The 21,645-nt window shown below is 56.0% G+C and overlaps 2 protein-coding genes across 6 annotated transcripts; one reads left to right on the plus strand and one right to left on the minus strand.

The window, feature by feature from the left end:
* The first annotated feature begins 891 nt into the window (after nucleotides 1-891).
* On the plus strand, nucleotides 892-8,832 carry KLC3 (kinesin light chain 3). Of its 5 annotated transcripts, XM_019629540.1 has the most exons (13): nucleotides 1,033-1,196; nucleotides 3,810-4,075; nucleotides 4,560-4,790; nucleotides 5,074-5,143; nucleotides 5,553-5,772; nucleotides 6,159-6,246; nucleotides 6,320-6,421; nucleotides 6,877-7,050; nucleotides 7,685-7,775; nucleotides 7,849-7,889; nucleotides 7,977-8,083; nucleotides 8,267-8,330; nucleotides 8,624-8,832. In XM_019629540.1, exons 1-13 carry the CDS (start codon nucleotides 1,121-1,123, stop codon nucleotides 8,693-8,695), a joined length of 1,602 nt encoding a protein of 533 aa, XP_019485085.1. In that variant the 5' UTR covers nucleotides 1,033-1,120; the 3' UTR covers nucleotides 8,696-8,832. The 5 variants fall into 5 exon arrangements, with proteins under 5 accessions (XP_019485083.1, XP_019485084.1, XP_019485085.1 ...); XM_019629539.1 differs by having other exon boundaries at nucleotides 1,031-1,196; nucleotides 8,267-8,832; XM_019629537.1 differs by having other exon boundaries at nucleotides 1,041-1,196; nucleotides 7,849-8,083.
* On the minus strand, nucleotides 8,090-20,151 carry ERCC2 (ERCC excision repair 2, TFIIH core complex helicase subunit). Its single transcript, XM_019629477.1, has 18 exons — nucleotides 20,014-20,151; nucleotides 19,808-19,924; nucleotides 19,381-19,504; nucleotides 19,177-19,273; nucleotides 18,873-19,006; nucleotides 18,619-18,787; nucleotides 16,582-16,780; nucleotides 13,773-13,937; nucleotides 12,711-12,788; nucleotides 12,574-12,636; nucleotides 12,292-12,405; nucleotides 10,538-10,630; nucleotides 10,379-10,451; nucleotides 10,080-10,150; nucleotides 9,803-9,946; nucleotides 9,522-9,665; nucleotides 8,972-9,070; nucleotides 8,090-8,260 (listed from the first exon to the last, which is right to left on the minus strand). The coding sequence occupies exons 1-17, from the start codon at nucleotides 20,149-20,151 to the stop codon at nucleotides 8,978-8,980; spliced, it is 2,016 nt and encodes a 671-aa protein (XP_019485022.1). The 3' UTR covers nucleotides 8,090-8,260; nucleotides 8,972-8,977.
* Nucleotides 20,152-21,645: the final 1,494 nt, after the last annotated feature.

The raw sequence follows: 21,645 nt of genomic DNA on the forward strand, positions 1-21,645 counted from the left end.
CCTACACCGTCGCCGGCGACTCACGGCAGCCCAGCTCCAGGTTGAGCTGTTGTTCAGCATCTTAGCTGTGGAGGGCAGTGTCACTGGCCCTTATATGTGGGATCCGAACCGGGGCCCTCTGGTGTCCCAAGCCAGTTCTTAACCATTGCGCCACTCGGCCGGCCCCAGTAGCTAATATTTGCTAAATGCTTCCTATCCGTTTATTAACTCATTCAAATCTCGCAGCCTTTGACTCTCCCTATTTTACAGGTTAGAAAAACTGAGGCACAGAGAGGTTAGGTTACTTGTCCACGGCCTGCACAGCCAATAACTGCTGAGATCGCATTTGAACTCAGAGCCTAGTTTTTAGCCGTTACACTACTTCGTCAATGAGGTGATGTAACATAACATAATAATGTGATATAATGTTACATAAAATAATTTTAGGCCATGAAAGGTTTTGTGAACCAAATCAAGAGGGGGAACAAGGTAGTGGTTTGGTGGGATGGTGTAATTTCGAAGGGGCAGTCAGTGAAGGCCTCTCGAAGAAAGCGGCCTTTGAGAAGAGACCAGAAAAACGGTGAGATCTGTGGGAAGAGAGATCCAAGCAGGACACAGCCAAGGCAAAGGCCCGGCAGCTGGCACTGCAAGATCATGGTTCTGGCATCCAAAGTTTCCAAGATTCCGAGTTTTTAAGTTGCTGGCTAGCCGAGGCCCCTGTTTCCAGGCCTCCAGCGCGCTGGAATCATCCTCAGGTTCAACATGCCCTGAAGGCTCCCGGCTCCGCCTCGTGGGTGTTGCTATTCCCACTGGGCCCTCGCTGTGGGGCTAAACTTTCCCCGGGCGGTGGGCGGGGCCGGCCTCACCTGCAGGGGGCAGGACTCCAGGCCGCCCCGCCCCTGGGAGGACCCACCCGAGGCCCGAGACGCGGGGCGCAGCTGGGAGCGGCGTGCGGGAGGCTGCAGGGCTCAGCACAGCAGAGCGGGTCCCGGAGCCCGCCGCAGTCAGGTGGGCCCCGGAAGTGTGGGGCGGAGGTCCCGCGAGTCTCGAGGATGCGGACGGGGGCGGAGGGTGAGGGCTGGGCCTGGCGCTCCCCTGGGACCGCTGGCCTGACAACAAGGACAGGCCTGGGGGCCCCTGGATGCCCCCTCCTCAGCCCTGGGGCTCCCTAGACTCTGGAGGGCCAGCTGGGGCCGCACCCCCTCCCCCGTGCGCAGGTAAACAGGAGCGGGGGCGGGGCTTAGGGGGAGAGAGGGGCCCCTTGTGACGGCCGCCGGGAAGCAGGGGTGCATGGGTCTCCGCAGGCCGGTCAGGGGTAAGTTGTGTGCTAAGCGGGGCTGACCATGATGGAGACCACCTGCTTCCGAGAGAATGGATGTAGCGTGTGGTGCGTGTGACTAGAGATGGTGTACGAAGCTCAGATGTGCGTGTGACTGCATATGAAGCTCAGGTGTGTGTAGATATAGTGTCAGGCTGTGGGTATGGGTGTGAAGAGGAGAAGGACTGTTCGTGTAACCCTAAGAGGGCACAGAGGGACTGTGTGAATGGTGTGGGGCTGTTTCAGTGATGTGAAAATGTAGGAGACCTCTGATAGTGTGTCTGTAATGCTCTGTGTGTGGCTGTACGTACGGGAGGGAGTTGAACTCTGTAGGATTCGGTGTGAGTGTGACCAAGAGGTTGCATAGCTGTGGTTGTCTTTCTGCCAGTCATATGGGGGGTGGCAGGGAGGTGGGCAATGCGTGCAACAGAATAGTTGTGTGGGGTGTGACTGATTATCATTGTCTGATTATCATTGTGTGACAGGACTGAACACGTGAAGGGAAGTCAACTGCTTGGAGGACTGTATGAGTGTGTGAGCTGGTGTGTGTCGAAGAAACAGCCCCAGTGCTTGTGTGGCTGTGCATGTCGCTGTGACTGTTACTGTGGTTGGCTGTGGGTACTGTGGGCGAGGCTGTGTTTGGAGCATTCAGCTCAGTTCTTTGAGATTGTACGTGAGGTTGTACGTGAGGTTTGATTTCAGCAAACTTGCGTGAATACTGGTTGTGATTGTCAGGATGGCTCTTGAACTTGTGTGATTGTGTTCGACTGTTTATGGGGCTTGTGTGTGAGGTGTGAGACTAAGGATGGTGTGACATACGTACACATACACATATATATAGAGAGAAAGACGGATAAATGCACAAACATATGCAGAAAGAGAGAGATTGAGGGTGATGAGAGCCTGCAGTCTATAAAACACAGGGTTACATGCTACCCTTACTGTGTGTCTAAGCGTATATGATTGTGAACTTGCAAGCAGGTGCAGAACTGCTTGGCTGCTCATAGTGGACAGAGCTGCTTGAGTGAAGCATGCCTCAGAGGGTGTGTGCGTGTCCCCACAGCTGTCTGTGCCCTGGGCACCCACTTGTGACAGCGTAACTGAGTCTGAGTTCCGGAGCTATTTGCATGTCCATGTTTGAAGCTCTATATGTGTATCTGTGTGCTCTTGTGCAGGCAGGAAAATTCCTGGCTAGCCCTGCAAGGGGGTGGGGAGACTTCAGAGGACATGGGGAAGATGGTGACAGGTCCACAGCGAATCCTGGGAATGTGTGTGTACTTGGAGGAGGCGTTGGGCATACATTGGAGAGTGGGCTGCTTGTGGAAGTGTGAAAGAGGCATGTGTCCTGGCGTAAGTGCAAGGAGACAGTCTGAATGGGAGAGATTTGGGATTTGGTTAGATTTTCGTGGGTGAGGAGGGAGAGACAGAGAGTTCGTTTCTGTGTGTGTTGGCTTTTATTTCTGAGAGGAAAATATACCTGTGTTAGTTTATATTTCCAAGACGGGAGTGTGCCTGAGTTAGGTTGTATCACGTTGTATTTTGAAAGGATAAACTGGATATGTGTGAATACATGTAATATATTTTATTTTTCTAGAGGAGAAAGAGTGTGTCAAGTTGTATTTCTGAGAGGGGACTGTGTTTGTGTGTGAGTGTGTATATGAGGGCCTCAGAGGCACCACCAACCGTGTCATTGACATTGTCACTCACATACAAGCCAGATGAAGTCCTTCATTTGAGACCCCCCCCACCCATTACAATCTGGGCCTCAAACCTCAGCTGTCACATGGCCAGTGTGACATCCATTGGCCACACCTGCCGCACGTGTGTCCCAACACGCCTTGGGCTGGCTGAGCCTGTCTGCAGCGAAGGGCGGAACCCCTGATCCCTCAGGGTCTGTCGGCTCCTCAGGCCCCAGAGTGCACACACAGTGCCCTGAGGGCCTTCCCCCCAACCCCGCATCTAGAGGCCTCCTCTGCTTCTGGTACCCCAGCCCCTCAGCCCACTCCTCTTGCCTCACCCCACCCCCAGTGGTCTGACTGGTTCCCAACAAAAACACCCTAAGAATGAGCTCATGGAGAAGCTGCCGCCTCCACATGCCCCGCCCCACACACCCAGCAGAGGAGGGTGCCTTCAGTCCAGGTCACACAGCCGGGAGGTCTGGACCAGGGTATCTAGGGCCCTTGGGGTGGCAAGGGCTGGTCAGATGAGCTAGGGGCTGGTAGGAAGCCACAAGCCAGCTGTTGGCCTTCTTTTGGTCATATTTGGGGTGTTGGAGTTGCCCTCATGGCTGAGGAGAGGCAAAGCTAGATTAGAATGTTCCCAGTTGAGGGCTGGCCAGGATGGGTGTGGGATAGGGTGCTGGCTGGAAAAAGAAGGCTATGGAGGCAGAAGGCTGGCGGGGATGGCTGGATAGGGAGATAACTAGGAGTCCTGCTGGTCAGAATGGCATGGAGGCTGAGGGGCTGGCTTGCCTGGCCTGGGCAATCATTCCCCAATCCCGGTTGCCCCCTAGGAACAGCAATGTCTGTGCAGGTGGCAGCCCCCGGAAGTGTGGGGCTGGGCCCAGAGCGCCTGAGTCCTGAGGAGCTGGTGCGGCAGACACGACAAGTGGTGCAGGGGCTGGAGGCCCTACGTGCAGAGCACCATGGCCTGGCTGGGCACCTGGCGGAGGCCCTGGCGGCACAGGGCCCAGTGACTGGCTTGGAACTATTGGAAGAAAAGCAGCAGGTGGTGAGCCATTCGCTGGAGGCCATCGAACTAGGGCTAGGCGAGGCCCAGGTATGAGAGGGCCACCTGTGGGGGAGGAGGCTCGGGCCTGGGGGGAGGCCCAGGAATGGGGGCCTATGTATGCAGGGGCAAGCCGGGGGTAGGTGAGACCTAGGGGAGCCAGGCCTGGGAGGGGGAAGCTCTAGGCCAGAATTGGGGTCCCTGGGAAGCACTGGGAGGGCCCCTGAGTATGACAGGAACCCCTGAACCAGATGGGGTCCTTCCATAGAACTGTGGGTCCTGGGGAAACTTTGGGATGCATGGGTGGGACATGAAGTGTCCCTGGGCATAATGTATACGCCTGGGTGAAATCAAGGGGTCCCTGGGTAGGATTTGGGTATGTGCCTGGGAGCCTCCGTGCATCCTTGGAGTCACACTGGAAGGGTTTCTAGAAGCTGGGGGATCCTGGATAGAACAGGGGTGCTCTGGCTTGCCTTGAGGCCCTGGCAGGGTAGGGACCAAGGGTCCCTGACTCTTGATCCCCAACCTGAGGCAGGTGCTGCTTTCCCTCTCGGCACATGTGAGCGCACTGGAAGCCGAGAAGCAGCGGCTGAGGGCTCAGGCCCGGCGGCTGGCCCAGGAGAACGTGTGGCTGCGAGAGGAGCTGGAGGAGACACAGCGGCGCCTGCGGGCCAGTGAGGAGGCTGTGGCCCAGCTGGAGGAGGAGAAGAAGCACCTTGAGTTCCTCGGGCAGCTACGGCAGTATGACACACCTGCTGAGAGCCAGGTGCTGTGGGCCGGGCGAGGGCCGACCCTCCTTAGATAACCCACCGCTCCCCAACCCTCCACGGAGCCTCAGTGTTTCTAGACCCTCAAAGAACCCTCCAACCCGCTAGAACGTCCACAGGAGCCTCCCAGCTGCTCCACAAAGCCCCAGGTCCTCCCCAAGCAGGCCGGCAACCCCAGAGGCCCCTGACCACCACTTCTGTCAAACCCTGAGAGATTCGGGACCCAGTCCCTGGAACAAACTCCTAACCCTCTGACTTCCCACTTTCCTGTCCTCTCCGCAGCAGCCCGAGTCCCCACCTCGCCGAGACAGCTTGGCCTCCCTGTTCCCCAGTGAGGAGGAGGAGAGGAAAGGTGGGTGTGCGGGGAGACGTGACTATGGGGAGCTCAGCCATGGAGGACCAAAGGGCAAAGCTGGGGAGGGACTGCTGAATCCCAAGGTCTCTAAGCAGCAGATGAGAGGGGTCAGGGCCGGGTGTCAGGCGATGAAACAGGTGGCTGTGGGTGATGACAGCAGGCAGGTGAGACTGGAAGGTACAAAACCAGGCAGGCCACAGCCCCACGAGCCAGGCAGGTGCCCATGTTCACATTCCACGAGCCAGTTAACTGCCTGGGATCCCCATCTCAGAAGTCAATGCAGGGGCCCATGGTCCCAAGGGGCAGCTGGGCAGCGACGCAGCTGTAGTTCTTGGGTGAAGGAGTCACCTCGTGTGGGGCTGGAGGGGTAGGAGGACTGTAGTGACTCGGTGCCTGCCACTCCCAGGTCCTGAGATGGCAGGGGCCGCAGCGGCTCAGCAGGGTGGCTACGAGATCCCAGCCCGCCTTCGGACCCTACACAACCTTGTGATCCAGTACGCGGGGCAGGGCCGCTATGAGGTGGCCGTGCCGCTGTGTCGCCAGGCCTTAGAGGATCTGGAGCGGAGCTCAGGCCACTGCCACCCTGATGTGGCCACCATGCTCAATATCCTGGCACTGGTGTACCGGTGAGGGCCACAGCTGGCCACAGCTGGAGTGATTCCCAAGGGTGGGAACCACTGTTGGGTGGTAGAGGGGGACCCTAGTGTCCTGCTTTGTCAGCATGGGTCACTGGGGGTGATGGGGGAAGGAGGATAGAGATCTGGGGAGGCCAGTGTGACCCAGGCAAAGAGGAGTCAGGTAGCGCGGGTGACAGAGACCCCAACAGAGTAGAGACAATAGGGTGGCCAGAGATTTGGCAGTGAATTGGGGGGTGCAGGGACCCTGTGCTAGACTTAGGTGTGGGGAGACCCAGAAGGGATCCCCAAAGGGTGCCACCCATGCTTGGTTCAGCCAGGTCCCTGGGCCTGCTACCCCAGATTGTCTGACTCCCCATCCCTGGGCCACCCCGTAGGGACCAGAACAAATACAAAGAAGCCACAGACCTTCTCCACGATGCCCTGCAGATTCGGGAGCAGACATTGGGCCCTGAGCATCCTGCAGTGAGTTGGGGCCCAGGAGGAAGGGCTGTGGGCTGTGCCTTCCCATCCCTGACCTGCCTCCCCCAAACTGCAGGTGGCTGCCACCCTCAACAACCTGGCTGTTCTCTATGGGAAGCGTGGGCGGTACCGTGAGGCAGAGCCCCTGTGCCAACGTGCCCTGGAGATCCGTGAGAAGGTCCTGCCTCCCTGCCCAGCCCGAGTCCCTTCCCATTCGATCCCAAAGTGCTCCCTGATCCTGTGGTCCCCCTTTTTATGCCCTTTGCACTGGATATTGTAAGCCCACCATTTGAAACTAGAGCACCCATTCCCATGACCCGCCACCCTTGACCTTCTAGGAGCTCCCTTTGATCTTGATTCCTGACTTCCCTTCTTTTAACTCACCTCATATGCCCCCAACCCCTGATCTACCTATCCATTTGACCTTGTATCCCAAGGTCATGGTGGTTTCTGGACCACCATGACCTCTGACCTGATGAGTCCCATTTGATGGTGTAACTTCTGCTCCCACCTCATGTAACTCTCCTCTTTGAGCCTGTAATCCCGAACTTGTGACCTCCATTATGGCTGCTGGCATCATGTGACACACCAATCCTGGATGACCCCGATGACTTGTGAACCCATGACCCCTAGGTCCTGGGCGCCAATCACCCAGACGTGGCCAAGCAGCTCAACAACCTGGCCCTGCTCTGCCAGAACCAGGGCAAGTTTGAGGAGGTGGAGCAGCACTATGCCCGAGCCCTGAGCATTTATGAGGCCCTGGGCGGGCCCCATGACCCAAACGTGGCCAAGACCAAGAACAACCTGGTGAGGGTGCCATGGGCCCCGGGGTGGGGGGTGGGGTGGGGGGTGGACAGGTCACACGATGAGAGGCACTCATTGGCTCCAGGATGTGATGCTAGAGACCAGGAGCAACCCCCTCTACCAGGTCCATGAAGGGGTCCCCCAAGACTCAGCTTCCCAGCTGAGCCCTGACTGGTGAGATCGCTTAGCACAGATGTGGAAGCGTCAGGGAACAGGCAAGTTGGTGGCAGCCAGAGAACGGCTCCAGTGAAAGAGGACGCTGGAGAGATTGGTGGGGAGCAGATGATAGCATCAGACATTTATTGAGCTTTAGATCCCCTGTGTAGTACTTTTCCTGTACAATCTGTTTTTTAAGGGGCCCTGTGAGGTAGGTGTTTTTGTCGCCCCCATTTTGCAGATGAGGAAACTGAGGCACAAAGAGGTGGTGTCACTGGCCCAAGATAGAGCAGGAAAAAGGCCGGGCCAGGAAGTCTCGTGCCCTAGGTCGCCCAGGCAGACGGGGTGGCGTCAGGCTCCAAGCCCACTCTGCCGTGGGCGAAGGCCTTGAGTGGGATGGGGTCGAGGTGCCTGGATGTAGTGCCAGGGCCCGGGGAGTTCCCACACTCGAGCCAAGATCACAGGCTGTGCCCTTTCGCAGGCCTCAGCCTACCTGAAACAGAACAAGTACCAGCAAGCAGAAGAACTATACAAAGAAATCCTCAGCAGGGAGGACCTGCCCGCCCCTCTCGGTGAGCCCCCAGTCCCTCCCCGCCAGGTGGCTTCTCAGTGTCCCCACCACAACGGCCCCCATCTGTTCCCCAGGAGCCGCCACCACAGGCACGGCCGGTGACACAGCACGAAAGGTGAGGATGCCGTATGCGTCCGCCTCCAGGCTAGGAATGGGGAGTGGCTGGGATGGGGCTGACAGGTATCCCCGGTGCCCTCCCCAGACCCTTCGTCGGAGCAGCTCGTTCTCCAAGTTACGTGAGTCCATCCGGCGTGGAAGCGAGAAGCTGGTCTCCCGTCTCCGAGGCGAGGGGATGGCGGGGGCAGCCGGGTGAGTGTTGGATAAGGTCAGCAAAGAGCCCTGATAGCTGCGGCTTCCTCTATTCCCTGTCCTGCTCAAGAACCTTTCATGGCTCCCATCTTCCCTGGGACACATACAATCAAACCCGACGTTGAAGAGGTCTTCTCCAAGGTGGAAGCCAGACGTTCCTGGACTCACTTGTTTCCTCTGTAGGATGAAGAGAGCTATGTCACTCAACACGCTGAACGTGGATGGTGCAAGGGCTACTGGGACCCAGGTGAGGGGGAAGCCGGGCACCTGGGTCAAGGATAAAGTGGGGGGCCGTGCTGACAGGCCCAGAGGCGAGGGGAGGGTGGAGAGAGTCAGGCTGGCATTGGGAGCCAAGGGCCGGTAGGCTGGAATGGACCCGAGAACAGGAGAATGCATGGGTGAGGACAGAAGGATGAACAACGCAGCCACTGGGATGGACAAGCTGGCGGCCGTGCTGCTGGGGATAACTCTAGTGGCAGCTGGAGCAGGCGTGTCCTGCCCCTCGCCCACCCTTCAGCCATCCCTTGTGCCTGTCCCCAGTTCCCGAACCAGCACCTGAGTGAGGCTTCTCGGACCCTCAGCACCAGCACCCAGAACCTGGGCCCCCGCTAACGTCGACAGGACCACGAGGCTCAGCTTCTCAGGGAGAGTGGGAGAGGGGTGGGCAGACAGGGATCCTCTCATCCCCCTGCCTCTCGGGTGTACTGGGCTGCCCTCGCCTCCTGAGATTAAAGACTATAGATTTGGCAGCCAGGAGCGTCGGCCTGAGGTTTCCTTCCTGCGAGGACCTTCCAGTGCCTCTCCTGAGGCCCCCTCCAAGTCGCTGGGACCCAGGGCCGGGTAAGACTCGCGAGTCACCAGGAACACCTTTTGTGGCCCTGCCCGCACCTGATGCTACAGCTGCTGCGCAATCTGCTCGATCCTCCGCAGCGTCTCCTCCGACTCCAGCTGCTCCAGGCTAAGCAGGGACAGGCCCAGCTGATCCTCCTGCAGCAGAGAGACAAAGAAGGAGGGGTCAGGCCAGGGGCTAGGGAGACAGCTGCGGCACTTCCCCACATGCCCCCACGGGGGACACAGAGGTGGCTCACAGGACAGGATGCGTCAATTTGGAAACACCCATATAACGCAGGGAGTGCCTTCCCTGTAAACAGAAGACGACGACGGGCCAGAGGAGGAAGGTGGCAGCCAGGCAGCGGTGTCCCCGCTAGAGAAGGCTCAGCTTTCCAGAGGCCCCGCCGCCTGCTCACCCCACCTCCTCTGGCTCCCACGCACCTGCTCGTCTACCGGAGACACGCTGGTGGCTGTAGCCCTTGACTTCCCCCAGTTCCCAGGCCTGGCATGTGGGCATACACAAACCTCTTTGTCAAGGGCCCTTCCCGGAGGAGGGGCTTAGCCTGGGAGGGTGAAGGGAAGTGCGGGCTGCCTGACTCAGGCTCACCCGGTGGAATGGCTGTGCCATCTGCCTCAGGAAGTACTTGGCCACCTGGACCCCCTCATCCACAGTCAGGTTGAGGTTGGCATCAGTAAGGTGTTCTTGGATCCAGCGGGGCAGCTTCCCCCGCTTGTCTGCCCGGGCAAACCGCTGGGCAGGAGGGTGGGAGAGAAAGGGAGTGTCAGGACCCTGGGTTGGTGGGGGCCTAAGGCCACCCTGCCCAACTCTCCCCATCTGGAAAATGACTAGGGGAACAGCCAGGTTGGCGGGGCCCCCTGAACCCGCACCTTGTCAGCGAAGACCATGAGGCCATAGTCCGTTTTGCCCCTGATGGCCCGACCCACACACTGGGCCGCATGGCGCATAGCATCGAAGGTGAGAAAGTCGTTCTCTCGGATTTGGAACTGGTCCCGCAGGTACTCCAGCCGCGCCTGTGGGTGAGATGGGGGAGCGGTCCCCTCCTGCCTGTCCCTACACATTCAGCCCCTTCCCCACACCACAAAAGTCCCAGGATTGGGGGACAAGAGAGGCCTTAACATCCTACCCACCCCAGGTGCTGCTCACCTTGAGAATGCGGCTCTGGGTGTAGACATAGGGGACGCCAAACATGATGACAGCCCGCCCGAAGTGGTGCACTGGAAGTCGGGGCAAGAAAGGGGTCACCAGGATGACTGGCTGGAGAGCTACCCTCCTGTGGCCCAGGAGTGGGGCGAGAGTGGGTGTGCTCCGAGGGCCCCACTGGGTTTCCAGGGACATAGGGGCGGCCCCTGTTGTGCCCAGGCTGTGGGGTGGTGCCCTGGGGGAGCAGAAATGGCCAGAGCTCCAGGCAGGCTCTTGGGGAAGGGAGAGCCTAGTCCACTCACCAAAGTCGATTCCCTCAGACACTTTGCCTCGAGCCACGGAAAGCAGGATGGCCCCACGGCCGTTCTCGCAGGCCTGGGGAAGGGGGGCCAAGACAGAGCTGTGGCCCCTCAGAGCTGTGCCCTTTGGCCCCTCTCTCAGCACCCCCCACCCCCACCTACCTCCTGGTACTTCTCCAGGGCAACACTGGTCTCAGCCCCATCTTGGGTCTCGATAAAGAGCAGCTTGTTCCTCTGGATGTTTTCGAGGATGCCCTAGGGAAAGACACCAGGCAGGCCAGGGTGTGTGTTGGCAGCAGGATTAAGCACACAGGCGTTTTGCCTAAACTCAACTCTGCCCCAGATTCCCTTCTCTCCCCAGCGGAGACTTGGGAGGGAGGGTGGTGGCACTGGCAAGCCTCACTGCATTTGGGAAACCCTGTGATCCGGGCCGGGAACCAATCCCTACATCTCATCTTTTGCTCAAGTGGGTAGGCATGTGGCCCAAGGTGGCCAATCAGGACACGCTACCCGCCCCCCAAGGCAGTAACTGGTGGAAAAGCTGAGGTAGGACAGGCAGAGCCAATCAGAGGATGCGCAGAGATGTCATGTGATGCTGTAATAGACACGTGATCAAGGACACAGAGACCAGTGGAACAGAATGGAAGATCTAGAAGACATAGCCCCTCACAGATGGACACCTGTGCCTTTCAGTGGGAAGAGCTCTTTTCAATTAATGGGGCTGAAGCAACTGGATTTGCATAGGGGGAAAAAAAATGAACCTTGACCCCAACCTCACACCATACACAAAGATAAATGTGAGGTACCTCACAGACCTAGATGTGAAAGCTGAAACGACAAAACCTTCTAGAAGGAAACACTGGAGACTATCTTCGTGACCTTGGGGTAGGCACAGGTTTCTTAAATAGGACACAAAAGGCACTTAGGATGTGGGGCTCGGGTGGCTAGCAGCCACCTTTCCCACTGTGGAAAGAGCCTGTCTGAGGACAAGACAAAGGTCTTGGCCGTGAGTGGATGAGGTTCCCACCCCCACCATTCTCTGATGCTTGGATTAGCCAGGTTCACTCATGTCATCCCAAAGAGCTTGCTTTCACCTCCTCCTGAGCTGGGCCATGGGGCACTCAGAAACTGAAAGGACAGAGCGNTGGATGGGGAAGAGGCCTGATCACTGCACTGTACACCTGAAGCTGATGTTGTATAATATTGTATGTCAACTATAAGTGAATATATATATATAGTCATGGGACGTGGAGTATAGTGTGGGAGTGGAGTCAAGGGATTTGTAATAAATATGTATGATATTGGGGGGAAGTGGGGTGGCGGATTGGGGGGGGTTGTCACTTCGAGGAGTAAAAAGTATAACTATTGCACTGTGATGTACAGCTGAAACTAATTCTAAAAAATGTGTATTTCATAATAAAAAAACAACAACAAACAAATATTCTATGTGTCATATATCTATTAATATTATGGTAGTTTCTAATATCCTTTTAGCTCTTTGTACATGCTAAGGGTACACATGCAATATCGCACCCAATCTTATCAACAAATGTATGAAGCAGGTACTTATTTATCCCCATTTTACAGAAAGGAAGACTGAGGCCCAGAATGCAGAAATCTCCTCTCTAAGAGTACATAACTAGTAAGTTTCAGAGCCAGGAAGCCAGGCCTGCCAGCCTCCAGGAACTGCCTTTCTAACCTCTACCAGCCTGGGGGAAAGTAGGAAGGCTCCCCAGAAGTGTGCGTGCCTCCGCCATGAAAAGATGAGTCAGAATTTTATGTGTGAGAAGAGAATTCTATGCGTGGCCCTTGCATATCCCCCTGAGAGGTCTGGTCTGGGAATCTAAAACTCCTGGTTGAATAGAAGAGTTTCCTCAACCCTGGGGCTTTGGGTGAGGGAAGAAATGGGCACTCACCTCAGGATGAATACACAAGTTCTTTCGGGAGCTCAGAGCCAGCCCCAAAAATGGCAGCTTCTCGCCCTCCTGTTTCTCATAGAAGTTGAGCAACTTTCGAAGCTCTTCAATCACCTGTGCCAGAAGAGAAGGGAGGGGAAACTCGGCCTCACTGAAAACACAAGCCCCTGCCCAACCACGCCCCAGCCTCCCAAACACAACCCCCAAGCTGTGATGGCAACCACAGGGGAACCAGCGAAGTCCGGGGAGAGTGAAGAAGCACAGGTATTGGCTCTAGCTCACCTTCTCAATCTCAGGCACAGTTCTTGAGCAGTAGATGAGTTTAGTCACCTCCAGTGGATATGCCTGCCGACAACAGTGGGCTCAGCACATCCAGCCCCTTTCCTCTTCCCCTTCCACAGGCCCAGTGGGTCACTTACCCGCTGGTATGCCATGATCAGGGCCAACAGGGACACTGTCTTCCCAGTGCCTGAGGGCATCTCCAGGACTCCATGGCCCTGCATGTTGGGGGAGATAGGGATAAGACACAGGCTCTCAGAACTTCAGGGATACCCTCCCTCCAGAATGCCACCATCTTGAAACAGCAGGCCAATACAGCAATTAAGTTTGGGCAGTGGGTTTGGACCTCATTTCTTTGTTGAGTGGCCTTAGGCCAAGTGCTTTCACCTCTCTGGCCTCAGTATCCTCATCTCTAAAAAGGCCTAATAAGTTCTTCTTTGTAGCATGATTATGAGGATTAATGAAAAACCGGGGGTTAAATATTTAACATAGTATCTGACATACAGTGAGCCATTTTTCTTTTAATTTAGCAAACACTTCACACTTACTCTGTGCCTGGCAGTATTTCTAAGTGTCTTCATCAGGGTTTGTCAACATCAGCTCTATTGACATTTTGGAGCCGGATAATACTTGGTTGTGGGGGGGCTGTCCTGTGTACTGCAGGATATTTAGCAGCAAATGTGGCTTCAAAACACTATATGCTAGTAGCACCCCCACTCCACTGGTATGCCAACCAGCAAAGTCTCCAGGCATTGCCAAATGTCCTCTGGGAGTCAAAATCATCCCCAGTTGAAAACCATGCCTTACTTAGTGAATGAATTCATATGACCCTCACATTAACCTCTGAGGTAGGTACTATTAATATGCCCATTTTGGGCGAGGGGGAGTAAGTGATTTTCCCATGGGCACACAGCTGTGGGTCTGGAATTCCAACCCTAACTCCGAAGTCTACATATTCCCAGCCACAGAGTAGCTCAGCCTTTCATAAATGTCAGCTGCTGCTATTATTAACTTATTTTTGTTTCTTTGTTGTTGTTTTCTTTCTTTTATTAACTATTATTATTTTAGATAACGGGAGGTTTTGGAGTTCTGGCTCCCCAAGGGCCTCTAATTTCTAATCTAGACCTCTGGCAATCTCAGTCTTAGCCGCCTGTGTGGCAGCCCCACCTTCAGGTAGGCAGCGCCGGGCGGGGCCCACCCACCTTGGCGTCCAGCGTGCGTTTGAGCTCCAGCATATAGGAGAATTGCTCGGGGTAGATGTAGTCGTACGGGAAGTAGACCAGCAGCCCGTCCACGTTGAGCCTGGCGGCGGGGGCCGCCGAGTCAGTCCCGCGTCCCTTAAGCCCTTCTCCAACCCCCACGCTCCCCTGCCGTCGGGCTGAGGAAGGTTACCTGCCAGGCACTGGCCTGCCGGTCCCCCCGGATATACCCCCGTTCCCCAAGAGCCTCTGGGTCCCCTCGGCATCTCCACGCTGCCCATCCCCGTTACTGCACCGTGGGTCTCGGCCGCTATCCCCTCCCCATCCCTTCAGCCTCCCCTCGCCCCTCGGGGACCCCGGGCTCGCCCACCGGTCCCCCCATCTTCCAAGTCCCCGCGCCCGCTCGAGAGCCCTGACACCCAGCCCCCCTCTCACTTCATGGCGGCGGCCGGAGCGAGAAGCGCCGTCGATCCGCCCCCTCATGAATATTCAGTGAGGCAAGATCCATGGGGCGTCCTCGAGGCGCTGCTCCACCTTCCTCATGACGCCACTGGCTGATCCCTCCCGTCACTCTACTCGGGTAGAGCCAATCGGGATAATGCGCGTGCGCACGGCAATACGAGGGCGGGCTCACCGGAGAGGCGCTGCCAGAGGCGTCGCTGAGGATCGCCGAAGACCAAGAACAAAACATGGAAGAAAGAGAACCGAGAGAATCGATCTTATTCATTAGGATTAGGTCTTCTGCATCTGCTCAGATTATCTGAGTAGCGAAGAGAGTCTAGGGGAAAATGACAGGAAAACTGGGGACCTCTTCGGGGCCCACGAATTAGGAATTGTTTCGCCGCACCAGACAAACGTACACTTTTTTTTTTTAAATTGGGGAATTGGGGGGATGGGTACAGTGCTGGGGAATTGGTCCCCAGGGGGAAGGGGAACAGACAAGTTGCTGTTGTTTTGTTCTTCAGTCTAGTTGTGGAGGACGTTGCTTCACTGGCCCAAGTTGGCACCATCATTGCANCTAAACCATCAGGAGGCTGTCAGCTCTACCTTCAAAGCCTATCTGCAATCTGACCACTTCCCCCACTCCCTCCCCTGTCCAGCTGCCACCACCTCTGCCTGGCACTGTAGTTCCCTCCTCACTGTACTCCCAGTGCCTACCCATGCTCCCTTCACAGCAGCCAGAGGGACCTTGTAAAATCCTGAGTCAGGTCACAGCCCTGTCTTGGTCAGAAGCCTCCCCACAGCTCCTCACACCCTTCCTGGGGTCCAGGATCATCTGAGGAAACCTGCCATTCCAACCCATTTTCTCTTGCTCACATGCTCCTGCCTAACTTTCGAAAACCACCAGGCTCACTCTACCCCAGGGCCTTTGCACTTGCTGGCCCTACTGCCTGGAAAGCTTCCCAAGGTGGCTGGCTCCCTTTGGTGATTTGGGACTCTGCTCAAATGTCAACTCCTCAGAAAGGCCTCTTCCCTGGCCACCCTGGCCACTGCAGGTCTGCTCCAACATGACAACCAATGTGTTTCTCATGAAAACTATCACTTTCTGGAATTATCTTGTTTGTTTGCGCCTTCACTACCTGTCTTCCCCTCTAGAATATAAGTCCCAGAGGTCAGGGAAGTGGTCTTTCTTGGTTCCTGCCTGGCCTGTTTATTGACTAGATGAATGAATTCACATATTCAATTTCACTTAGTGTAAAAAAAAATCAAGTCCTCTGTGCCCAGCCCCATGCAGGGCACACACCAGTAGCCGAGACATCTCTGGTCCCGTTTTCTCAGGGCTCACAGTCTAGTGATAGGGACACAGACCTATCCCCAGTGACTACCCAAGAGTGGGCAGGGCTAGGATGGGGGAGACCAGAGGGTAGGTGTCTTGAGACCAGCCTGGAGGTCACAGAGGGCTTCCTGGAGGAGAGGACATCTCTACTGAGCCAAGAACTGAAGGATGAGGGGGACATAGTTGGAGGCTGGAGGATGGGGAAGGATGTTCCAGGTAAAAGAACGTGACGTGTTGGTAGATAGGTAAGCGGGGAGGAGAGGAGAAAGATAGCCTGAGAGGGAGACAGAGTGGGACAGAGAGATGGACACAGAAGGAAACTTCCAGCAGGACTTGCTGATTGAGGGGCTCTGGAGTAGGGGACAGACTCTCCGTCCTCCTGCTGAGGCCGGGCCCAGCCGCGAGACATGAGGCAGGCCTGACCTGGTTTCCTGGATAGAGGAGTAATCCCCAGGGATCAGCCTGAGCCCTCAGCCAGCTTAAAACTGCGGAAGGGGAGGGAATGCTGCCAGACAAAGGTGTTAAAGCCTCCGGATCACTTCCCCTCTCCCTAGCAAGCTGGAAACCCGAGTATCATCAACTCCTCTCCCCCAAGCTTCCCACATACAGGCACCAAGTCCCAGTCTCTTTACCTCCCGTCTCTCTCTCCAGCCCCTCCCTTTCTCTCGTGCAGCCCTTCCCAGGCTCCTCCTCTCCTGACCCCAGTCCCTGCCAGAAGAATCTTTCTAAAGCACAAATCTGCCCATGCCCCTCCCTTGTTCAGAACTTGCCATGGCTCCCCAGTGCCCTCAGGTACAGAACGACCAAGCCCTTACCACACCCTAAGTGTGAGCTGACCCCACAGAACTTCTCGGGCCTCATCTCATACCATCGCCACGCCCATCCTTCTCCAGTCTGCAGCCAGAGGGAGCTTCTGAAAATATGAATCTGAGCACAAGGCTCACTCGCTCACAAGAACTGCTGGTGGCTCCCCAGTGCCCTCAAAGCCCAAACTCCTGAGACCAGCCCTACGTGGTCCTAAGTGCCCGAGTCCTACACACAATCCTCTGGGCTCTGTTGGGATCCTGACTGCAGCTGGCAGGGGGCCCAGCAGAGGCAGGAAGTGGTGTGCTTACCCTTGGAGTAGGTACTGACAAGAGTGGCAAAGTTAGCCAGGAGGGTGAGGGGGGAGAAGTCAGCGAGGTCAGCAATCTCCAAGGTGTGCAGGAGGGAGCGGAGGCGCTCTGCGCAAAATCTGGTGGTGAGGCAAATGAGGGTCAGGGGTAGTGCGAAGCGAAGACAGGACACGCCCCTCCTCCACTGTCATGCTTCCGCCTCCCCAGGTGACTGGGTGCTCCATGAGGGCGGGGACTAGGGCTGTGTCACCTCTGTGTCCCCACATTGTACAACTGCATGTCACACAGAGCCACGGCGGTCCCGGTACAGTGGCACATACAGAGCAATAATCACACATTCCAGAATCATGCGGTCACACGTCACACAATCTGGTACGCAGGTCTCAGTCAAAACAGGAGATCCACAACCACACCTAGAATCCCAGTCACAACATGAATCCTGCATGGCCACGCGATCATACACTTATACCTAGAACCTCACACAGTCTGTCACACTCGGCCACACTAGTGACACATACCGCCTCCGAGTCCCACATGCCCACACACCCTCGCAGAGTCACACACACTACATCACACTCATGCACACACAAGGCCACCCAGCCACAAACAATGATGGTCAGGCTTGAGGCTCTCACCACTTGGGGGCAGGTCATGGAGAAGGAACCCCTGGCTTGGACCCAGGTGGACAGTCAGTTTAAAACCTGCCTCCTGAACGTCATTTCTTCAAGTCTATCTTCTCTCCCCTTCCTCTCCCCTCCGCCCCCAACCTCCTACCCCTCTGGGCTCCCCCATCTCAGCCCTCCCTGCTCTGGTTGTCCCTATCTGGAGATGGGTCTATCTCTCCCCGCTAGACTAAGCCCAGGAGGGCAGCACCAGGGCTGTTTCGGTCACCACTGTGTCCCCAGCACAGAGCAGGCACCCGGGGAACATGTGTTGAGCGGCTAAGATCCTATCTTTGCCTTCACAAGTCTCCCTGGGGGACTTCCGGTAAGATGGCGGAATAGACGGACGCTGTGCCAACTGCCTCACAAGTCTCCCATTGGGGACAGACTGCCTCACCCCCTCAGAGATGGACCGGCCAGGGGCTTCAGAGCCCTACAGGCCTGGCTTCGCATTACTACCCCACCCAGTGCTGTGTGACTCTGGGCAATGGCTTCCACACCGAGTGACAGTGTCCTTATCTGCAGAACAGAGACACCATATTGAGATTCCAGGAGATACAGAATGTGAAGTGCTCAGCTCAACATCAGTGCTCAAGACAGGGGAGGTATTTATATCGCTGCTTGCTCATTTAACCACCACAGAAACCCAAGATTAAAGACGATGACTCTCAACCCATTTTACAAAAGAGGTTCAGAGAAGACTAATAACCCACCCAAAACAGCAAAGGAAAAGTACAGGACGCCCCGCCCTACTGCCAGATCCACTCTTTTGCCCTCAGGCTTGGGGGAACAATGAGAGGCGCCAGTGGGAGGAGCCGGGTCCAGGGGGTCTGGGGCATTTCCCTCCAGCTCTCGCTCTGCTGGGCCTGATCAGGAGCCCCTCTTCAGGGCCGCTGTCTCCCCTGCCTGGGGTAGAAATACCTCTGAGCTCTTGGAAGTACCCGGGGCCTTGCCACCTGTGATGGCTCCTCCGCCCCGCCCACCCCCTCTGTAAATAGTGCCTCCTTCAAAATCTCTTCAGGTAAAAATTCTCTGATCAAGCCATGTGCTGCCTGCCTGTCAGGCTCCTGGCCAACACAGGGACCAAAAACCAGCTCTGACCTTGCCCTTGGACCTGCCTGCTCTGGCCAACAGGTGTCACGCGTGCTCCCCCCCCAATTCTCACTTACAGCTGACACTGGCATCATGGTGGCCCCAGGCCACAGGTGCAGAGGACAAGGCTCTGCGAGGGCCCAGGGCCTGCCCCCCCACCACCACCACAGGGACCCAACACCCCCAGCTGTGTGGGGCAGCACCTGAGGGGCTTGCGCTGGATGCACACGCGCTGCGCCAGGCTGCTCAGGAAGGCGGGGGGACTCTCCTGAACCACATGCTGCACGCGCAGCCGCCACTTGACGTACTCCAGCAGCCGCCGTAGGAAGCCCAGGAAGTGCTCTGCTGTGCGGATGGAGCCCGGCACCGCCTCTGCGGGAAGGAGGTGTCAGCTGCCACGCCACAGGGAGAGTGGGAGCAGGGCCAGGAGCGGGTCGCAGCAGGGCTAGCAGCTCACCCTGCAGCACCTCGTCGGGCAGCACGGGGTTGGCCAGGTGGGCGTTGGTCTCCCGGGCGGTACTGGCCTCCCGCAACCCTTCCACCAGGCGCCGGTACTCCTCCCGCAGACGCTGCTCGTCGGTCTCCTTGATCCTGCGGGGAGACAGGTTGTAGGAAGAGCAGGAGACACGTGAGAGGGCACTGAGATGGGGCTGGTGCCCCTGGAGGCAGGTCAGGCAGAGAACAGGGGCTTGGGAGAGGCAGGGGCTGGATGGCTGGGCCAGGGCCAGCGCCTGGGTCGACCAGCCACTTGGGCCACCCACCTGAGCACTGCCTTCTGCAACGTCTCCAGGTTGCCCTGACATCGGTCGAGGGTCCGGCGGGTGAGATTGACACTCATGGAGTCGATGCAGACATTGTCTAGAGAGGAGCGGGGAGAGATCTGGGCTCAGGCGGGCAGGCGGGGGGTGGGGAGGGCGGCGGCCTGAGGGGCTGGCATCACTTCCTTGCCCTGGCTTCCTCCTTACCAATGTTGTGGGCCTCGTCGAAGACCACGACAGCCTTGCGGGCCAGCTCCTTGGACACCAGATCAGCAATCTTGGGGTCCAGGAGGTAGTGGTAGCTGTAAACCACCACGTTGGCATGCAGGATCTACGGGGTGAGAAGGGCAGCGTTACCCCAGCCTAACTGCCACCTCCCACCCGCCCACACCATCACATCACTTCCTCACAGGTCCACAGAGGTAAGGTAAAGATGGACACGCAGACACAGACAGATAAGACACAGAGGCGAGGCAAGGCACACATATAAGCAAGTTGATAGAGACGGAGAGGTATCTCCCAATCTCCATAGGGAGATACATACAGGCAGACAGACAGACACAGGTAATCAGATAGGCAGGCAGCCTATAACCCTCACACATGCCCTCTGCCCACCCCCTGCAAGCCTCCTCACTGAATAGCGGGCAAGGAAATATGGGCACCAGCCCTGGCGCCGCCCCACGGCCTTCAGGTCATCCAGGTTGTAGATGCCAGCAGGGAGAGGCACTTGGCGTCCGTGAACGTCAAATTCCTGGGGTGGGGCAAGAGGATGCCTGGGGGTCAGGTGGGCTGTCACAAGGGGTCTGGCTCGCCCTCCCTTAGCCCTGCTCCAGCAGGCACCTCATAAAAGCGGCAGTGGGGCAGGCTGGGGTCCTGCTGGTACTGCGCCCGCACGTAGGAGGCTGTGAGGCTGTGGCATTTCCCATCGACATCCTTCCCAAAGCGCAGGGGCGTCACCTGGGGAGATGGGGGATACATCTCAGCACTGAAACAGGCTGAGAATCCCAAACAATGTTGGAACCTTGGGGCTCTACACCTCACAGCTGGGTGCGATGGAAGCCTGTTCGGTCTGGGGTGAGACTCGAGAATTTGGGGAAAACTCAAACCTTAACCTATTTCATTATTGAACAGTTAAGGCAGTTGAGAACTTATTGTAGGGATGCAAGAGTGGCAAAATTGTTACTCTTTAATTATTACTTTTAAAACATGAAGCCCTATATATAATGGATTATCATTCAGTCATAAAAATGGAAATCTGGCCATTTGCAACAACAGGGAGGCACCTTCAGGGCATTACACTAAGTGAAGTAAGACAGGCAGAGAAAGATGAATACCACATGATCTCACTTACAGGTGGAACCCAAAGGAAGGTAAGAAGGAAGGGAGGGAGGGAGGGAGGGAGGAAGGAAGGAAGGAAGAAAGAACCAAGCTCATAGATACAGAGAAGAGATTGGTCGTTGCCAGAGGCCAGGGTTGGGGGTGGGTAAAATGGGTGAAGGGGGGTCAAAAGGCACAAACTTCCAGGTAGAAGATAAATAAATTATGGGAATATACTATACAGCATGGTGACTATAGTTAAAAACACTGCATTGCATATTTGAAAGTTGCTAAGAGAATCGACCTTAATTTGCATCACAAGAAAAGTTTTTTTATAACTACGTAAGGTGACAGATATTAACTAGACTTATTGCAGTAATCATTTTGAAATGTATACAAATATCAAATTATGATGTTGTACACCTGAAACTAATATGTCAATTATACCTCAATAAATACAAAACATTAAGCTCTGAAGATTCTTTAGCTTGTAGATAAAGGATAACTGCTTTACTTTTAAAATGCTCAAACACCCAGGACCCTGGCAAGGTCTAAGAATCAGAGGAGGTTCTTATCGCACAGTATGAGAACACGCCTTGCCCTTGCCCTGCTCTGTCCCCTCTGAGTTTCTGTTGGTGGCACCATCACAACCCAGGGCTGCCTTTCCTAAGAACAAAACCTTCTCCTTCACCAAAGGGAAGGCTCAAGACTGCCAACGCTTCCTTCTCCCTTTCCGTCAGTCACCAAGGCCTGTGCTACTTCCCTTTAATTATCATCCATCATATGTATTATTTCTCATATATATTCTTACAAATAATGTCACAGGATATATATTCCTTGAGTTACCACACATAAAGTGCTTAGAACAGTGCCTGGTGCACAGTGAGCCCGGTGGCTTTCTAACATAGTTCAAAAATAACAAATATTCTAGTCGGAGAAAGACAAATACCATATGATTTCACTTATATGTGGAATCTAAAAAACTGAATGAACGAGGCAAGTGGGCAGAGGTGGTCTCGGAGATATGGAGGAGCAACTGATGGCTGTTGGTTGGCAGGGGGTGGGGATGGGGGAGAGGAGGAGGGGGTTGGACAGCATAAATACGTAGCTGCAGTGTTGCCACAGGGACGTGGAAGACAGTTTGAGGAATGTAAT

The sequence above is a fragment of the Hipposideros armiger genome, unplaced genomic scaffold, assembly GCF_001890085.2.
Source record: "Hipposideros armiger isolate ML-2016 unplaced genomic scaffold, ASM189008v1 scaffold_859, whole genome shotgun sequence".
Lineage (NCBI taxonomy): Eukaryota > Metazoa > Chordata > Mammalia > Chiroptera > Hipposideridae > Hipposideros > Hipposideros armiger.

Bases quoted from the DNA above. Each gene is read 5' to 3' on its own strand.
- KLC3 (XM_019629536.1), top strand. From the start codon at position 1,121: ATGCCCCCTCCTCAGCCCTGGGGCTCCCTAGACTCTGGAGGGCCAGCT. The intron at 1,197-3,809 runs GTAAACAGGAGC...GTTGCCCCCTAG, and splicing joins ACCCCCTCCCCCGTGCGCAG to GAACAGCAATGTCTGTGCAG. The intron at 5,773-6,158 runs GTGAGGGCCACA...GCCACCCCGTAG, and splicing joins ATCCTGGCACTGGTGTACCG to GGACCAGAACAAATACAAAG.
- ERCC2 (XM_019629477.1), bottom strand. From the start codon at position 20,151: ATGTATCCCCCATCTCCCCAGGTGACGCCCCTGCGCTTTGGGAAGGAT. The intron at 16,781-18,618 runs GTGCTGCCCCAC...CCTCACCACCAG, and splicing joins ATCCAGCGCAAGCCCCTCAG to ATTTTGCGCAGAGCGCCTCC. The intron at 13,938-16,581 runs TAGGACTCGGGC...GCCCGACGGCAG, and splicing joins AGAGCCCAGAGGATTGTGTG to GGGAGCGTGGGGGTTGGAGA.